This window comes from Equus quagga, chromosome 8 (genome assembly GCF_021613505.1).
Source record: "Equus quagga isolate Etosha38 chromosome 8, UCLA_HA_Equagga_1.0, whole genome shotgun sequence".
NCBI lineage: Eukaryota > Metazoa > Chordata > Mammalia > Perissodactyla > Equidae > Equus > Equus quagga.
Window position 1 is genome coordinate 9,593,411 of NC_060274.1, and position 20,191 is coordinate 9,613,601.

Sequence of the window (20,191 nt, forward strand, 5' to 3'; positions counted from 1 at the left end):
TTTCTTTTTAATAATTAAATTCGCTATTCTTCAGACATGAAGGAAATCCCACATACAGGTGACAGAGGAGAAGACAGGCTGGGGCTGGGGAGAGGGACTAAGACTGAACGTGGCTTCAGCAGGAATTCCTTACCATATTCTGAGCGGGTTTTCAAGTCGCTGGGAACGATCTGTAAGGATGAAGCCACACTTCCGCCCAGTCTTCTCTGCACCCAACAATGAATTTTCATGACATCTGGCCATAGTTGCTAAAGGGCACAATTTAGGGCCACGAAACAAAGTCATGTTCTGGTCTACATGGTAATAAACCTGAAACATGAAGGCCCACCTCAATGTCACTGAGCCCCTGGAACTGATTTCCACTTCTAGAACTAAGCCGCAGGAAGAAGAAATGCACTGCTCTCTTTTATTTTAAAGGTGCCAAAGCCACGTCCCTGGTCCCATGGAGCTTCCACTCCAACAGAAACGACCATGTGTCAAGGACAATCCACTTATCTGCCCAACACCCTTAAGACCAATAACGTTCAAAAAGAAATTTTCAGAAGGAAGTGAATGGTTTAAAAAAAAAAAAAGAGTCAAAAGTGCTTAGTAGTTTGGGGAATGGAACAACTAAATATATTAAAAGTAGGAAACAAAAGAAACTAGAAGAATTTAGAACCTCGAAGCTGGAAAAGTTCTTACAGATCACCTGATTTTTTACTTATTTCTTTGCTGAGGAAGATTCGCCCTGGGCTAACATCCACTGCCAATCTTCCTCTTTTTGTATGTGAGCCACCACCACAGCATGGCCACTGACAGACGAGTGGTGTAGGTCCCCACCCGGGATCCAAACCCAGACTGTCAAAGCAGAGCATGCCAAACTTAACCAGTAGGCCACCGGGGCTGGTTCCCACCTGGCTTTTAAGATAAGGAAAATTAAAAGTCAGAAAGGAGCTGGCCGACAGTCACTCATCCAGCGGCTACTGGAACTGGAACAGAGAACCGAAGGCTCCTCCTACTGGTTCCAGTCCAGCATCGATCATATAGGGAGGTTTAAAGAGACGACGGGCAGCATCGCGTCACTGCTCCCTGGCCCCCGTCCTCGTTTTTCACTGTATGAAAATGAATCACTACAACGTGATCTTCAGTCATTCAGTAACAGAGGGAGCCCACCCTCTCCCAGCCTCTGGGCCACTGGGAGCTCACTGGCAGCAGAGGCCTTTCACAGAGAGAGGGACCTGAGTCCCCCGCCTGCCACACACAGAGGTCATCATATCCCCAGTCTCTGCCCGGTCAGGGTCACAGAGCACAGGCTGAGAAACGTCCTGGCCTACAAGCTCTCTCCAGACCACCTCGGCCCTGCGGGAAGACAGACAGGCTCTTCTGACAGACTGAGACTGGGCAAGATGCTCTACGAAATCAGAAAGAAAGGACCCTCAGCAAAGTGACCCGGGTAACGGACAAGAATCTCAGACAGACTGGATTGGTCTTCCGGACTAACTCAAAATAGACGAAGAAATCAAAGAGTTAAAAAAAAATCAGTTATATTCCCAATTCTGTCACTGACTGAAATTCTAACTTTACCTGATGGTAAATCTCTCTGTCCTTTGATTTATCTATTTGCAGAAGGAGTTTAAAACGAGACAGCCTGGCAGGTCTAAGAGTGCTGAATTACCACTTGTCCTGACGTAAGGAGGCCAGAGATGAGAGACGCCATAACAAGTAGCAAGTATACGCTGATTTTCTTACTAGCAGTACTCTGTTATGAGTCTTTTCCAGAACCCAAAGAAAGTATAGGCGAATTGTTCCACAACCGACGCATAGGAAAAAGCTTTCTAATTATGACTCGAACTCCAGATGCAATAAAAACTGATAAATTTGACTAGATAAAACTTTTTTTAACTTTTGTATGGCAAAAATATAAGTAAAGTCAAAAAATAAATAACAAACTGGGAAAAAAGATTTGCAATAAATATCATGAATAAAAAAGACTAATATTCCTGGGGCTGGCCCCATGGCCAAGTGGTTAAGTTCGCGCGCTCTGCTGCAGGCGGCCCAGTGTTTCGTTGGTTCGAATCCTGGGCGCGGACAGGGCACTGCTCATCGAGCCACGCTGGGGTGGCGTCCCACGTGCCACAACTGGAAGGACCCACAGCGGAGAGTGTACAACTGTGTGCTGGGGGGCTTTGGGGAGAAAGGGGAAGAATAGAATCTTTAAAAAAAAAAAAAAAAGACTAATATTCCCAATAAACAAAGAACTTTTAAAATTTGAAGAAGGCAAAGTGACTAAAAGTCCTATAGAAAATGAACAAAAGATGCGACTAGACAACTCATATGATACAAAAACAGTCCTTAAATATTTGAAAGCATCTTCAACTTCACTTATAACAAAAGACATCCAAATTAAAACTACACTGAGGTGCCACTTCTCATCTAGCAGATTGGCAAAAGTTTAAAAGCTTGATAATATGCTCTGCTGGTGAAGCTGTGGGAGGAAAAGGCATTTTCATAGATTGCCGGCGGGCATGCAAAATGGTTCAGTCATTCTGGAAGGGAGTTTGGCAATATCCAACAGAACTACATATGTTTTCACACGTCAAAGCAGCAATCCCGCTTCTAAGAACTTACCCTGAAGAGACACCCCCAACAATACGAAAATACATATGCACAAGTTATTCACTGCAGCGTTAGTTATAATTCCCAACTACAGGAAACTCCCTAAACATTTGAACTTGGAGATCTTGTTTGGATAAACGATGGTACATACACACAATGGAGCACCACAGGCCATAAGAAAGGATGCAACGATCTGCATGAGATGACACGGAGTCACTGCCAGATGTAAAGTGGAAAAGCAAATGCCAAAAAAGCACATAGAGAGATAGACAGACAGACAGACAGACAGATATACAGACCTAACACAAATACAATGTTATAAGTTAATTATATCTCAATAAAGCAGGGGGAAAACATATGTATAACATGCTCTCTTTTGTCAAAGAAAAAAGAGGCAATAAGAAAACATAAAATATAGAGACATACACATGCTTATTTTTACAGAAGGTAATAGAAAAAAATTAATCAGAAGGTAATGAAGCATCTATAACGGGGTGGCAGAGGTGGAAGGGAAGTGGGAAGGAGTGTCCGTTCTCTGCTATGCCTCTCTATGTGGTTTTTACTTTCAAATGCATGTTAATGTTCTGCATACTCAAAACATTAAAAAATCAACAAGAATGGAAAGAGGAAAAATCCAAAAATTAAAACAAAACTGAAACAAATAAACCCAACTACATTTCAAATGAATTACTTAACCACACGGGAGGAGGAGTAGAGGGGAATTAATCCAGGCAACTTAAGCACATCAGGACGTGACCATGTGTACCCTTGGGGGTAGACGGCATGGCAGAAGACCTGCAAGCAGATTCGGAACTCCTGTGTTAGCCAGCTCGGGCTGATAACAAAATACCACGGCCTGGGTGGCTTAAACCACACAAGTTTTATTTCTCACAGTTCTGGAGGCTGGAAGTCCAAGATCAAGGTACCAGCGAGCTGAGTTTCATACCGAGGCCTCCTCTGTTGGCTTGCACATGGCCAACACCTCGCTGTGGGCTCACATGACCTCCTCTTTGTGCACTGTGGGGAGAGCAAGCTCTGGCGTCTCCTCTTACGAGGGCACTAATCCCATCAGGAGGGCCCGCCCCTGTGGCCTCATCTAACCACCATCACCTCCCCACTCCCATCTCCAAACACCATCATCACACAGGAGGTCAGGGCTTCCACAGGTGAATTTTGGGGAGACACAAATGTTCAGTCCATAACATCTTTTTAGTAGGTTTGGTTTTCTGTATTAGTATGGGTGAAGAAATTCTGAAATTATTTTAGATGTATTATGAGTTTGAGCCAACTATGGTAGAAAAAATAACAAATATGAAATGGGACAAGTCATGAGAGTGGTTTGGAATTGGAAATACTAGTATAAACTCATGCTTTCTAAAATATACATATATGCACATATGTGCGTGTGTATATATATGCACGTGTATATATCTATGTATCTTTATCACCTCTCAACTGCACAGACACCCTTCAACGTCTGCTCTAATAATCAGTGGAATCCCGTTAAGCATATCTCCTTTAATGTGAGCACCATGTTAAATTTTCTGAACAGAGGGCTCTGGGGGACACTGTAGGAAGAAGAGGCTTCCTGCAATCCCCAGGGGTGGGGGATGCCGTGGGGGTGTGAGGAAATCCAGCAGAACCCACCCCAGCCAGTGGCCCAGAACACAGTGCCTCTTGTGACCTCGCAGCCTTGGCCTGGTGACAACCTTTGTGTGGTCCTCTCAGCACAGAAAGCAGAGCCCCTGCCACCTGTCTGCACTCCCAGCTGCCTACGGCCCAGAGGGTAACACACGCAGCCATCATCCCTTCTGCAAGCCCCTTCCTTCAGCCCCCGCATGACGCATTCACCTTGAAAGCCTCCTACGCCAGACTCCTCCTCTGCCCCCGCCACTAGCTGATGCTCCCCTGCTCCCCTGCCTGCAATCCCAAGGGCTGATTATCACTTGACCCCAGACCAGCTCCAGTCTGGCTAAGCCAACAAACTTCTCTGCTATCTGGTGGGAGGGACCACACCTTCTCCAGTGAGATCGGAACCTCTTCCAGACCTGTCCTTCCTTGGGCGCTCTCCCTCAGCCCTAGGGGACCATACAGAGTTTCCTCACATCTGATAGTTACTCTTTTATGAGTTAATAATTCTTTATATTAAACTTTCCCTGCTTAGCCTACTATATGCTCTGTCTCCTGATTGGGCACATCTATGTATATTTGCAGGCATGTACTTATGTCCAGTGAAGGGCCTAGGAGCAGACACCCCAGGAGCAATGAGCGCATCTAAAGGCCAGATGTTGGTTTCTAATACCACAGCTCCCACCCCCCACAACCCACTTAAAGCAAACAGCACTCCTCAGAGACATGACTGCTTCCAGACCTGGAGCACAGCGAGGAGAAGATGAGGCTGGAAGGTCTTGTTACGTCAGACGGTAAAGAGGCACCCTCAATGACTGGGGTGCGTCAGAAGGACACATCAGCCTGAAGGGGCTTCCACTGGCCAAATCTGGAACAAGCTGAGCAAAACTGGGTACAAATATGTAAGTTCAATAAGCATTGAAGAAAAAAATTGAAATCCATGAGTTCATACTGGTAATAGAAAAGTAAACAGAGGGACGGATGGATGGATGGACGAACAGAGGGGAATGGGGAGCTCTTGCTTATGTAGAATGTCTACTGGCAACATTCTGTGGAGGGAGCACTGGAGTTGAAAATCACCATTTTGCAGCCATCATAGGAGAGATTGGTTCAAGCAAGAATCATAGATAGATGAGAAATTTAGGCAGGAAATTCTGATAAGCAGCAGGATATTTGCATGATTTTAAGTATCCTCCCACAGAATGCTTGTCAAATGTAAGGGGAAACACAGTAACGACTCAGCCAGGACACTGTGGCTAGGTGATCAAAATCAACCGCAGAGCGGCGGGGGGTGGGGGCAGACAGATACTGTGTGCTTCCACACTGATATCCGGAGAAAGAGACAGCATCCAGCATCGCTTCAGGAGTATTTGGCTGGGGATGATTAACCTGAATTTAATAATAATAATTTAAAAATCAAACTCCAAATGCAGAACATTCTATTAAAGAGGGAGAGGGGTATTCTTCTAAAATGTCAATGTCATGAAAGGCAAAGAAAAACTGAAGAACTGCTCCAGATTAAAGAGGTCTAAACACACACAACTAAATGCAGCATGTGATCCTAAACTGGATCCTGAGGGGAAAAACTGACACAAGTGGAATATGGACAGTACATTAAACTCCTGAATCAATGTTAAACTTCCTGCAGTGACAACTGTACTAGTGTGGTTATACGAGAGAATGTCTTTATTCTTAGGAAATATACACGGAAGTATTTCAGGGCAAAAGATCAGGATATATATTCCCAAATGGTTCAGAAGGGGATATATATATGTATACACACACACACACAGAGCACAAGTGAGCACAAGCAAGCGCAGGTTAACAACAGGTCAATTTGAGAAAACACTGAGCGTTCTTTTTACTATCTTGCAACTTTGATGTAAGATTGAAATTACTTCCAAATAAAAAGATTTTCAAATGCCTTTTATCCAAGGTTCTAAGACTTACATTAGTAAGTTCTCTGGGGTAACCATGCAGCTCTGCCACAATCCTCAAAAAAAAAGAACAAAGAGAGATGTCCAAAACTATGCAGTCCAGTATGGCAGCCCCTAGCCACATGCGGCAACTGAGCACTTGGGAGACGAGCTAACTCGAATTGAGATGTGCCAGACTTCATAGGCTTAATAAGAAAAGAAGGATATACATTTTATCATTAATAGCTTTTTATATGGATTACATGTTGAAATGATATTTTAGATATGTTGGGTTATATATGATTAAAATTCACCTGGGTTTTTTTTTACTTTTTAATGTAGCTACTACAAAATTTAAAAGTACATATGTGGCTCACATTGCATTTCTATTGCACAGTGCTGATCTAAAATATAATAATGATTTTTTTTAAGAGATGTCTCTTAAACAAGTATTTCATTACTAGGAAAAAATGTCAATTTATATCACAGATTCTGACTCCCCTAAAGGCGATTTCAATCTTAGAAATGAAGTAGATAATTAGGGTTTTTTAAGGCACAATTATGAGAAAAGAAAATTTTAAGCCCTAGGAGACAAGAAAGAGCTTTTCGGTCATGTAGTTTAAGTAATTCCCTGATTAGCCACAAATTAGCCTGGGTCCTCATCTTTAAAATGATGATGATGATGATGGGTTAGAAGTCACAGAGTTGCTGTCAGGGTTAAATGAGTTGAAGCTCTTAGAACAGTGCCTCATACACAGTGAGCGCTCAATGAATAGTAGCTCCTCCTGCTCCTTCGACCATCACCGCCTCTCCCCCAGCACACACACACACGTGCACACGCACACACACGCCTCAGCTCTCAGAATGCCAGCAGCAGGAGTAAATTCACAGGCATGTGATCAGAAGGGCCTCATCTAGAACAACCAAACAACCCCGGAGAAACATCCTTGGATGCTGACATTTGGAGGCCAGCAACAAAACAGGGGGTTCTCCCCCAGATTATTCCACAGGAAAGCCTGTCAGCTGAAACACCCCCCATTCGCAGAGGTGTGAACAGCTTTATACTACTTTACTTTTAAACATCATCGTGAAATTTCAGAATACCTAGGATAAAGAGCAGATGCCAAAACTCCCAAATTATTTTTAAAAGGTCACATATACGGGATTTACAATAATAATAGTCAATTTTACAAAGCCCTCATGATGCCAGGCCCTTTATAAATGCTGTACATATAGTCGTGTGCCACATGATGACATTTCAGTCAATGACAGGTGGCATATACGACAGTAGTCTCCTAGGCTTAGTGCCACACAGCCTAGGTGTGAGTGCGCTGTACCATCCAGGTCTGTGTAAATACACTCTACGATGTCTGCACAACGATGAAATTACCCAACGATGCATTTCTCAGAAGGCATCCCTGTTGTTAAGCGATGCATGACCGAAGTAACTCATTTAATCCTTACAACAAATCCCACAGGAGGAAAGGACTATCTATAAACCCATTTCACAAACGACAAGATTACAGCACAGAGAAGTGAATACGGCTGAAGCTAGGACTGAAACAGAGTCCAGCTGCAGGGCCTGAACTCTTAACTCCTATGCCTCTCAATAATAACTCTGCAAGTCTGAAGACTATGGAAAAAAGCCTTCAAGTTTCCAAAGGAACCACGTAGAAACCTATACCTAGCCAAACTATCAACCCAGAGTGAAGGCAGAATGAAGACATTTTTAGGCATACAAGTATTCAAATCCATGACTTACGAGTTCTCTCTTAGGAAGATACTGGAGATTTTGCTCCAACAAAACAAAGGAGTTAAACCAAGAAGACAATATCCAAGAAACAAATGACCCAGGGGCAAAGGGAATTCCCATGATGATGAAAGAAGGAAGTGCAGGAGGAGCGCTGGGCAGCAGGCCTCTGAGCAACCAACCCAGGGAGCAGCAGGAGGCTCAGGGACCCAGAGGGAGCTCTCCAGGAAGAAAACGCAACAAAAAGAACCGATACATCACCCTATTGGTGTGAATGTGTAGAAATGCATTGAAGATGTAGGAAGATGCACAATAGATAAAGAAACTACACCGCTAGAAAAAAATAAGACAATTTTTATCATAAGGGAAGAAAAGTTGAACAATAGAGGAAATATACTCATAGTACTCTACATGGCTCATCTGGGCACAATATTGTCATAGTTTATGTAACATGAACGATGAATACTGAGTTAACCAGTTATGATGACAGAGCAATTCTGGGATGATTAGGAAGTGGAGCAAAGCTGGGTTGAGCGACTAAGAAGGAAAGAGAGAGAAGACAGCTAGATCACATACCAAGATGGGAAAGAAGTCAACAGACAAAAGCCCAATACTGATTAAACAAAAAGATAACAACATAAGCCTTTGGTGAACAGCCAGGACAGGAGGCAAGTGGGAAGCAGACAGGAGTTAGAACACTGCTATTTTTCATTGGAGCGTTTTCCCACGCCTAAGTATCACTGTGATAAAAATCAACTCACACTACTGAGCTTTCGTATAAAAATAGATGAGCCAATTTAGGTGAAATGAAATTCTGACCTTCATATACAGAAATACTCCTATTTCTGCCTCTATGTGAGAACAGTTCCCTGTTCAAAATAAGAATTCATAAGACACACATAAAAGAGTTTCTCTGGGGCCGGCCTGGTGGCGCAGCAGTTAAGTTTGCACGTTCCGCTTCGGCGGCCCTGGGTTCACTGGTTCAGATCCCGGGTGTGGACCTGGTACCACTCATCAAGCCATGCTGTGGCAGGCGTCCCACATATAAAGTAGAGGAAGATGGGCATGGATGTTAGCTCAGGGCCAGTCTTCCTCAGCAAAAAGAGGAGGATTGGTGGCAGATGTTAGCTCAGGGTTAATCTTCCTCAAAAATAAATAAATAAATAAATAAAAATAAAAGAGCTGTTTCTCACATACCTTCTGTCTATAATAACTAGTTACACTCTCCTCTCAAGAGTCTAACTAGGCCCATTTTCCACTATCATAGGATCAGGGTGACTGTTTAGACGCTACTTCTTGAAGACTATTATTTCCATAATAAATTAAATATAGCCAATGCTGCCAACTCTCCGTTCCCCACATTGGTGGACAAACGCACTGAACTGAATAACAATTTTTATACTCAGATGTGATCTTTCCAACGCTTCCATTAGAATACGACAGTCTTCCAGCGGTGCAGGAATACAACCCAAAGCAAAAGCACTGCTTCTCCCATCCCACAAATGTTTATCACTACTGCTTTTCTCATGACTATCCAGGGTTTGGGTCCCCAGCCCCAGCAGCTTTGCCTCGCACTGCTCTCCAACACCTCACCAAACTTCCCATTCTCCAAAATACATGCCACAGTCACTCACAACTCTATTTCTTTGCTCATTATGGTTCACTTTGTTTGAAGCAGTGTCCTTTTTTTTTTTTGGTGAGGAAGATTACCCCTGAGTTAGCATCTATTGCCAATCTTCCTCTTTCTGCTTGAGAAAGGGTGACCCTGAGCTAACGTCTGTGCCAATCTTCCTCTACTTTATATATGAGACTCTGCCACAGCATGGCTTGATGAGTGGGGTAGGTCTGTGCCTGGGCTCCGAACCTGCGAACCCAAGCTGTCAAAGGGCAGCATGCCAAACTTAACTACTATGTCACCGGGCCAACCCAGCAATGTCTTCTTATAGAAGGTAAAACAAAGACGTGAATTCAAGTCCCAGGTCTGCCATCATTGCATCCGGCTCTGTACCTTGGACAACTTCCATAACATCTCTGAACCTCAGATTCTTCAACTGATCGCAGGGATAATAAAAGAAAGCTGGAGAGTTGTCATGAGGGTTAAACAAAATAACGGACATAAAGTACATGGAAAACTGTGGCCCTATAATACATGGCAACTGTCATCAGAAGTAGCAACATTATTTCCATGGAAACCATATCCTTCCTCTGACACGCAGGTCATCTGGGTACGAACAGCGCCTCCTTCGTCTTTGTGGAGCCGCAGTCCAGCAGTGTCCAGCCTAGCGTGGGCTCTCAAGTGGAATACAACTCGAACCAAAAACACTGCTTCTTTCATCCCAAAACATGTATCACTAGTGTTTTTATCATGACTATCCCCAAAGGAGAGAACTCAAAGCGGCTTTGAGATCCAGCTCATGCCACCGCCCCCGCCAGAAGCTTTACCAACAGCTCTGGCCCTCGATGCGTCACCCTCTGCTCTGCTGTAGCACCTGGCATCCCCAGCACATCCCCCACCCAGGTCTGCATGCCTCATAAAAAAGAAGACACTCTCACTGGGAAAATTAACGACGGCTGCATTCAGGAAATTAAAAAAACATATTTTTAAAATAGCAGGGAGCAGCATAGTAGTTAAGTTTGTAAACTCTGCTTCGGTAGGCCAGGGTTCGCAGGTTCAGATCCTGGGTGTGGACCTACACACTGCTCATCAAGCCATGCTGTGATGGCGTCCCACATACAAAACAGAGGAAGACTGGCACAGGTGTTGGCTCAGGGCCAATCTTCCTCACCAAAAAGAAAACTCTTTAGGGGCTGGCCTGGTGGCATAGTGGTTAAGTTCGCATGCTCTGCTTCGGCAGCCTGGGATTTGAGGGTTCAGTCCCGGGTGCGTACCTACACACTGCTCATTAAGCCATGCTGTAGCAGCATCCCACATACAAAATAGAGAAAGACTGGCACAGATGTTAGCTCAGGGCTAATCTTCCTCACCAAATGAATAAATAAACAAACAAACAAATAAATAAAATGGTGCATTTCCTTCATTTATATACTGCTCCATCCTCCTGGTCTCACTACAAAGATCCTTTCATTCTGTTTTTCCCACTCAGGAAATGTTTAATACTAAAGCTGGCAGATAAAAATGGAGCATCCACCAAAGTCTAGAAGGCACATTTTATTACTTTAAATTCCTTCCAAAGATATAAAATTAGGCAAGTTTCCATTATTTGTTTCACTTTTAACACAGTAAAGGGTTATCTGCAAAAAGTAGAGGGAAGACTGAGGGGTCATGGTTTCGCAATTCCTCCCTTTAGACGATTGAGAGCTTTGAAATCGGCTGTGCACAGCACCAAGGCCACAAACAGCCCACAGGGCAGCCCTGAGCTCACTCCGCCCCCACTACACCTGCGGGGCCGTCCTGCGGAGGCTGTGCTCCACCGACTGCAGGCACAGAGCAGCAGCCCTGGGCTGGCCCTCTCTGGATTCAACGTGCCTACGTGACGGAACACCGGCAGGGCCCCCCGGGAAGGAACCAGGACAGACGTGGTCACCAGCGGGCTGAAACACGCTCACACAAATAAACCCAGATGGCTGCTTCACTAGAAGAGCCACATGAGCTGAGTCATTAATGCCAAGTCACTAACAAATTATCTTAAACTCAGACAGGTCAGGAACACACAAGTCTGAAACTTTTCAAACTTGACTACAACCGCATGCTGATACATTAAGCACAAAGACAGCCTCATCTGAGCATCTGCGTGAGGCTGAGTATTAAGGCAGCACCTTGATTACACCTTCTGCCATTGAAATGAATCAAAGTACAGAATGCTCCGAGGGGTAAAATCTCAGGTACAAACCACAAACATCTCACAACGTGATGGAAAGAAGACAAGAACGTCAACCGTCTGTCCCAGGGCAGGAAACAAGGTACAGGTCCTTGTCTTTGTCCAGCCAGACTCCAAGAGCATCTTCCCAGGGACGGGCTGATGTCATGAGGCTAACAGCGTCACGGGCTTAGGCTGCAGCCAAAGGGACACACGACGCCTTCACATCACAGAGAAGAGAGAAATCGCTTCTCTGGAGGCAGAACACGGCTTACTCTTCCTGCATCACTCAGAAAAGGACTATCTAAATTCTGTTTCTCAAGACCCCACTCAAAGGTCATGTTCAGCACAGAGTCTCTGGTAAACCTCACCTTTCATGACTTGCGTGACCCAAGGCTTTCTTCTGTACTGAACTGAAAGGCAAACGGAGGAGAGAGCCAGGCGCACGGCTCACCTTCGCTGCTGGACTGGGGCCCCCAGGAGGTGCATGTAACCCGTGATCACCCCGTGCCCCCGCGGCAAGCACACACAGCGCCCGGCACACAACAGTACGCACTACATAGTGGCCCACTGCATCTGTGGCTTTCAAATCTTAACGATGAAACAAAAACCCAAAAACGCTGTCTCTGGCCTCATGAGTCAGACTCGGAAGCGAATTTAAGGGTATTAAGTGATATCATAAGGACTGGGAGGTAAGAATACAGTTAGGTAAACAGCATAGGAGGTGCTATAGCATCACCATTTATATACACGGCATTCACCGTTTTCAAAGCCCATTCAAAAATGGATTCTCACAGATTCTCACAACTCTGAAAGAAGCAAATTATCATTTTAATTTAACCCTGAGCAAACGAATGCCTTGAATGACTTGGGCAGGACCACACAAGGCAGTTAAGTGGTTGAGCAGGAACTTCTTGAAATGGAGATAGGAAAAAACAGGAACAGCAGAGGGGAAAGAACAGACATCACCACAGGAAATAAACAGAGTCCTCCCTTAGGTCCATCAGTAGGACACCACAGAGGCTGCTCACGAATGTAGTAAAAGTCACCCTTCATGAAGAATTTATAAGGAAGATAAAAAGTCTGCAGAGAATTTTCACTGGCTCCAATCCAAAATTAGCCAAATTTTCTCCCTAGAATTAGTGTATAGATCCTTAAATATCCTAAATCCTGTAGAAATGTTTTAAAACCCAAAGTGGTTTTCAAATCCCTCCTAAGTCTAAGAAGGCTGATCGTCACCACGCACGGTGACACCAAAACAGGACGAGGCTCGGCAGTCCACCAGCAGCTCTGGGTCTTCGAGGAGAGAGAGTGAACCAGAGAAAGGAGGGTTTTGAGAGCCACTGCGCAGCGCAGCAGAAAACTAAGATTCAACTGCGAGGGAGATCATTCTTATAATCTAGAAATTCCCACTCTTTTGGGGACTGTGACACAAGTCATACCGTGCTTTTAGGAAAAAGAAAAGATAAAGTACATTAGATATAAATTTTTTAGAATATTTTAACATGACTTCAGAAATTAAGAGAAGACACTCTTAAGTAAAGGCCTCCACAATGGGTTAAACAGCAGAGTTTAAATCAGAAGATGGGTGAGGAGTCTGGTGCCAGCATGGTGGTGGGGAAGCAGAGACGCAGCCGTCTTTAGACATCACCTAGAGGTCGAATACAGCGGGAGGTCTTGCTAGTAACCGGATCTGGGAACAAGGAGCGGGCAGGGAGAGACCGTGTTGTACGCGTGACTGGCTGGCTGGTCTTGGGGCCACCGACTGAGATGGAGAAGACAGAGGGTGGAACAGGTTCAGAGGCTGACGGGCAATGGGAAAACGAGTTCTCTGTGGGTGACCTGCAGTTTGAGATGCCCAGTGACTGCTGTCCCATTCTGCATCTCATAAATCCTGCCGAAGAATGGAGTCTGGAACCGGAGGGTGACCGCAGGTGGGAGATATAAATTTGGGAGTCACCAGCAATCAGGTGGATTTCAAGGCAACTCAGAGATCACCTAGAAAAAGATGCATGCCTGAGCCCCTCCAACATTTCAAGATGAGGTGAAAACAGGCAGAACTAGCAAAGAAAAATGGAAAGTAGAGGCCGGAAAGGTCAGAGGAAACCAGGAGAGCGTGGTGTCCTGGAAAGCAAGAGAAAATAATGTTTCCGCTCCACTGGATGCCATGGAGACAGCGAGGGCAGTAAAGTGACCGACAGGGTCAGCAATGTGAGGTCACTGGGAACGTGACCATTTCAGTAGAGTGGTGGGGAAAGAAGCCACGCTGAAGTGGGCTAACAAGTTAATGCAAACTAAAATAAATGTGACCTTTTAAACAATGGGAGGCAAGGAAGTTACGACCACAAGGATAGACAAGCTTCCAGCAAGTTTTACCAACCCACAGAAGCAGGTAACTATAAGACAGCCTTCCCAGTGCCCCCAAAGAAGTCTGTTCCGTGCACAGGGGGGTAAGCGGGGGTGGGGGAGATGGGGTCAGAAAAAACTTCTCAGAGAAGCAGCAACAAATCCAAGAATCCAGGGGAGACCATTCCCATGGGGGATGTCTCTGTAATGAAATGAATTCTACCGCACACGCAGGTCTGCCTGTCTGCTCTCAAGTGAAGAAAATCTCGTTAAATGAAAATCAGTCCTAACCATGACTAACTTGCGTGACATCAGTAATATCTGCAAGAAATTGTTTTCTAGAAGAAAAACATTCCCAAGTTCTTCAGTTGCGCAATCAGCAGATTACCAGATCTGACGTCTGCAACTTGGTTTCGTCCTATGGCCAGAGAGTCACGACCTTGCCACAGTTCTCACTGGAGTTTCAGGGCGTGGCGGGTGGCGGGAGGGTTCTTCTGCTCGTTTTGGTGGAAGGGGAGTGAAGACAAGGCAACTAAGTAATGGACAGAGATGAGGTAAATGTCATTCCTCCCAGAAATGAAAAGAAGAGAAAACCCCTCAGAGGCCGCTTTTCACGACGCCCTTAAACGAACATACAGGTTCACAATCTCTCACGCCAAATCCTTGAAGCCAGATACATTCTGAAATTCAGAGTTTCTGAAATTTTAAAAAAGTAATACAAGGCAGACCCCATGGATTACACAGCAGCCCAGCAGGGTCTGGGTAACACCCACAATAAAACACAGACCTATTTCTGGAGCTGAAGCGATGGGTGAGGACAGTAAACAGCCTCACATCAGGTCAGGTCCCCCCAGTCAACTAGTTACACAAACACTTTCCACTTTCAGAGCCCTTAGATTTCACAACTATGGATAAGGGCCTGTGGGCTTACATGGAACAGGTTTTTAAGAAAATAAAGATAAAGTGAAGGAGAATGGTAGGGCCTGGGGTTCAAATTCCAGCTTTCCTCCACATGAACTGTATGAACTCAGTCAAGGTATTTAACACCGATGAGACTTAGTTTTCTGACCTGTAAAATGGGAACAATGATATCTACCCCTAAGGCTGCTGTGCAAACCACACAAGGCAACAAGGTCAGAAGGTGCCTCGTGCCATGTCTGGCAGTTGGCAGTAAGATGACCAACCATCCCCGTTTGCCTGTGACTTTCCCAGTTTTAGCACTGACGTCAGTCCCACATCCCAGGAAACCAGGAAGGCTGGTCACCCTACTTGGGAAGCACTCAATAAATAGCAACTGTCTTAATACAAAGAATAGATATCAAGTAAAACTAAAAATGCAAAATGGAAGAAAACCACAGGAAAGTTTCACTAGTGAAATATCCATGCCACTGGGAATTATAAGTCCTCTTTTCTGGCAGTCAGAATTCAAAAGTAGCACCCGCTGGTGTGCATACCCTGAATAATCCACCCCCCGGGAGTGTGGGTGGGCCTGATCTAATCCAGTGAGCCCTTCTTCAGAGATAGAAAGTCAGAGAAATTCGAAGCCATGGCAGATGCTCTCCTGCGGGCCTTGAAGAAGCAAACTGCCATGCTGCGGCAAGGGCCATGTGGCAGGGCATGGTGGCATGTGGCAGGGCACGCTGGGTGGCCTCCAGGAGCCGAGGACCTCAGGCCTACACCTGCAAGGAAATGATACTGCTAACAATCTGAACAAGCCTGGAGGAGGACCCTGAGCCTCCGACAGGATCACAGTCCTTGTTGACACCACAGTCATTTCCCAGCCTTGTGAGACACCAAGCAGAGGACCCGGCCACACCAGGCCAGCATTTCAGGCCTACAGAACTGTGAGATACAAAGTGGGTATTGTATGCCACTAAGTTCACTGTAATTTGTCACAAAGCATTAGAAAAACACACCTTTTAAGAAGTTATCCACTTAAAAATTACAGATATATGCACGTATATGTGTATATGTGTATGGGTGTGAATGTGTATGTCGTAAGTATAAAGTATTTGTAAAACATAATTCCTTGCATAAACCACATTTTTAATATGAAAACTTCAAATCCAAAAGAGGCTTCTTGCACAACTGAAACTTTCATACACTGATGGTGAGGGTACAGAATGGTACAATCCCTCTGGAAAACTATTTGGCAATTTCTACTAAAGCTAATGTACACCTACTCTACGACTCAGAAACTCCACTCTGAGTGCAGAGACCCGCAGAGACCCACAGATGTTCATAGCAGGTTTAGCCATAAGACGCAAAACCTGGGAGCAATTCAAATGCCCATCAACAAAAGAATGGAAAAGCCACGGTTTCTTCCTTCAGTGGAAGCTGACACCAACTAAGAGAACAAATTAACAGCACACACAAAAGGGACGAACCCCACAGACAGCATGTTGAGTGGAAGAAGCCAGACACCAAGATGATTCCGCGGACGTGAAGTTCAAGCACAGGCCCACCCGTCTGCGGGACGGAAGTCAGAGTCTGGGGCACCCCTCAGGGAAGCGCAGCCTGGGCAGGGGCAGAGGGATCTGTGAGGTGCTGGAAATGCTCCACACCTTCATCTGGTGGAGGCTACATGGCTGACTGCGCGTGTAAAGAAGCGCTGAGACGCACGCCAAAGATGAACGACGTCACTGTACGCCATGCTTCAAAAATACTCTTCCTCCTTTACAGCAACTAACAATAACCCTCCAATGACATTTCAAGACGGATTCCTCACAAGAAAACACACAAATGAGCTCGTGAACAGTGAAGCACAAACAGTGTAACCATGCCATGCAAGTGCACCTCTTCAAACACAGCGCCTAACACAAGCATTCTCAATAAATGACGGTTGAACAAATGTCACAATGACACTGCTGATGTTTTAGAAGCCCAGAGAAATCTATCTATGGATATATGCAGCATAATATCCTCATATAATATACCCAATAGATGTGAAAAACTCTCGCTCCTGTCCAATCAATTACTCCTTTCACCTCTGACCACTTAATCCATTTGGTCACCTCCAAGTATAAGGAACGTAAGCTAGGTGTTCACCCAGCACCGAAGCCATGCACACGGGAACTGCGGAGGGCGAAGACGGCGCCGCCGGCACTGCTTACCCTGCCAGTCTGACACTGGGGCAGGATCCGCAGTGACCATAATGGCTCAGAGCACAACAGGCTGCTTAGGACAGTCTAATCCACGTCCCCCCCAGTGAGAAAGCCACCCTGGTGTCCCTGGTGTCCAGAACACCACTTGCGGTAATCAGACGAAAGTGAAACAAAACGCCAGCTCACCTCGCTGTTGTGGCCCCGCAGATTGAAGTTCACCCTCTGTGGCGTGTTCCTGTCCCGGCGGCAGTGGCTTGAGGTGAAAGTCACCCCGACGACGCCCCGGCCGTTGCCTGTGGCCAGCCAGCCCTCCTCGTAGGAGCGCCTCCTGCACACCGGCTTCTCCTTCTCGCTCTTGGGGACGCGCCCCTTCCAGGACAGGCAGAGGATGTTGGAGTCACTGCAGAGGACAGGCCCATGCTCCACCGCCGCATACATACTTTTTCTGGATGAACTGTTCGACTTAAAGAGTAACGCGGAATGCCGGGAGATTGAAACCAACTCCTCTCGTCGAGGGACGGATTTGCTCTCTCTGGTTGGCTTTCGTTGTCTCCCCCGACCCTTTAACGAAGACGGACCTGGGTCTAATCAGAGGGTATTTTATAAAGATCCACCAAATGCATAGTGAAAAAATTCCTCTATAAAAGATGACGGCAGTCTGCTAAGAAAAGGTGATGCTTAAAAAAAATGCGGGGTCCATTTTTATTTTCAAGTCCTTAGAGGAAGAACGGGCTGACCCTTTGGAGAAAGAGCATCGTTAACACGTGGTATCAAGAAACCGAGTTTTCTTCTTTTTACTCAACTTGGTTATTCTCATTCAGCCTGAGATTCCAGTTTAGTGTCATAGGATTCCAGAGACACAGGGTTGCAAATACATAGATTTCAAGTAACTTAAGGCTTTAAGAATCCCTCCAGCTGGAATTTTCTCTTCAAAAGTCCAGACGCGGAGACAGAACACACGGGATCACCTTCCTTCTGAAGCCACCCTCTGGCACGTTTTCTCAACTAGACAAATTTCTGCTGCTAAAGCTGAAAAAGATTGCATAAAGGGAAAAAAAGGCACACAAACCGTGCAAAAGAGACCAGAGCTCAGGCAGACAGTGGTCCAAGCTTAGGAAGAGAACAAGACTCTTTCTTCGCTGTTCAGAACCAGAAACTTCCACACTCAGAGCCAGGCCCGGCTTCCCGGCAGGCTGCTGTGTCGCCGTGGAGAGCTGGGCTCCATCTGACTGCCACTCCGCAGGCCCACGCACCCCTCGGTGCCATAGAGGCAAAGAAAGCAAGCGCCTTCACTGGGCGGAGCCAGGATGCTCGAATGCTCTCAAAGCGGTCCAAGCGTTGGTTGCCTCGGCTGAACCCCAAATCCTCCTGCTGACAAGACGTCTCCTTTGTCCCTGTCTCCTTCCCCCCTCCCCTAGTCACTTCGCCCTTTTCTGCTCCTAGAGATCACATATTCTTCCATCTTGAAGGAAAAAAACTCATCTCAGAATCAAGTCCACTAAGTAATCCTCCTCTCATATGCAGGTCTTCTTGGACGCAACAAGGACGAGAATCCCTTGAAACGAAAACACAGGAGTGAGTTGAAAACACACGTGAGAGCCGGGTTCCTCCCCACTGTTTCCCTACAGGGTTATCATGTTTGGCTGATGGGCACGCTCCTGCTCTGCTTCAGAGACCGTCTCCCAACACACACGGAAAGCCCAAGGAAAAGCAGCTTTGCTTGGGTGTTCCCCGATATTTACTTTGTAATTGGCAGCTTCGATCGCCACCTTAGGATGTTATCCTACAGATACAGGAAAGGAAAAGGGAAATGAGAAACCAAAATTTCTCGAATACAGTTAACAGAAAACGGCAAAGGAATCGGTTCATGTTGAAACCTGTGCCATCACAGCCAAACTCGCTTTCCTGCAGTCAGAAGCCACAGTCAGAGTCACCTTCAGTCCAGAATTTTAAAGTCTGTCCAATTCAGCAAATCCACTGGAAAAAAAAGTGCAAAAAACACTTCATGGTCCCACCTGCAGTGCCAGAAGTCACACTTCTCCTCGGTCACCTTCTCACTTAGCTCTTGCTTTCAACTGGAGAGGTATTTTTGAGGCTTGATCTATGCAAGATTTTTTTTTTCTTCTTTTTGCAAACTTTCTTTACCCGTGAAGACCACATGGAAAACTGGCCATCAGTGCTGTATTTCTCTCCCTGGGCGCCCGAGCCCAGTGGTGTCAAGTTGCTCCATCGGATTCTGAAATTAATTTTCATCAGTTGTGAAACTCTTCAAGTGTGCACAAGAACGAGCCTGTCTTCCCGTGTCAAACGCGTGTGTACAGGAAGAAGGATTAAACACGCAGAGACACACACTCTTCAGGGGCACGCAATGCGTCTGTTTTCTCAGTCATGTCAGGAACCATCTGATTAATCGCAGCTTGAAGGCCCTGGAGTCTTATAAGTCTGTAAAACAAATAAGATTAAAAAAAAAAAAACACTTTAAAATTCTGAAGAATAAAGGTTCTAAGAGAATATCGCTGCAACAAATTGGAGACCCATCTTTACACTAACGTTTATCAGATGGAGCTGCTGACTGCATTGAGCGGGAAAGTTCAAATAGGAAAGGGTGCACCTTGCCAACTTACAGGCGACAGACAACCTGAGGGGTCTGAGCGCCGCGTGCAGCCTATTAGGCCTTCCAGTGGCTGGCACATCTGGATGAAGTCACCGCCTCTGTTCTCCCCCAGCGTGCAGCCCTTTCTAAGACCCTGGGGCTGACTGTGCAGCTTCACCCCTGCAGAAGCCATCATCCCGGGTAAGCAGGCATCCTCAAAAAGGAGACCGAGGAGGTTCAGAAAAGCTACCTAAATCGCCTTTTTTCACTATCGGTAGAAGATATTCATTGAAGGCAGCAAGGGCCTGGAAAGCCCCTCCAAGCCCCGACTGCTGGCAGGTCACAGAGCAAAGCACAGCTGCTTTCTCAGCTTGAAGCCTGTCTGCTAGCAATGAAGTCCCAGAGACTGTCGCCAGCAAGCCATACTCTTCCTCCCAACT

The 20,191-nt window shown here is 45.8% G+C and overlaps 1 protein-coding gene across 3 annotated transcripts in view; it reads right to left on the bottom strand.

Moving 5' to 3' along the window:
* TULP4 (TUB like protein 4) overlaps positions 1 to 20,191 on the bottom strand; it is a 194,453-nt gene that overhangs the window by 158,077 nt on the left and 16,185 nt on the right. For 2 of the 3 annotated variants that reach the window (XM_046669524.1, XM_046669521.1), the window contains exon 2: positions 17,345 to 19,600. In XM_046669524.1, coding sequence (XP_046525480.1) covers positions 17,345 to 17,596 — 252 coding nt within the window. In that variant the 5' untranslated portion in view covers positions 17,597 to 19,600. The remainder of the gene's footprint in view (positions 1 to 17,344; positions 19,601 to 20,191) is intronic. The other variant, XM_046669523.1, reaches the window with a different exon arrangement.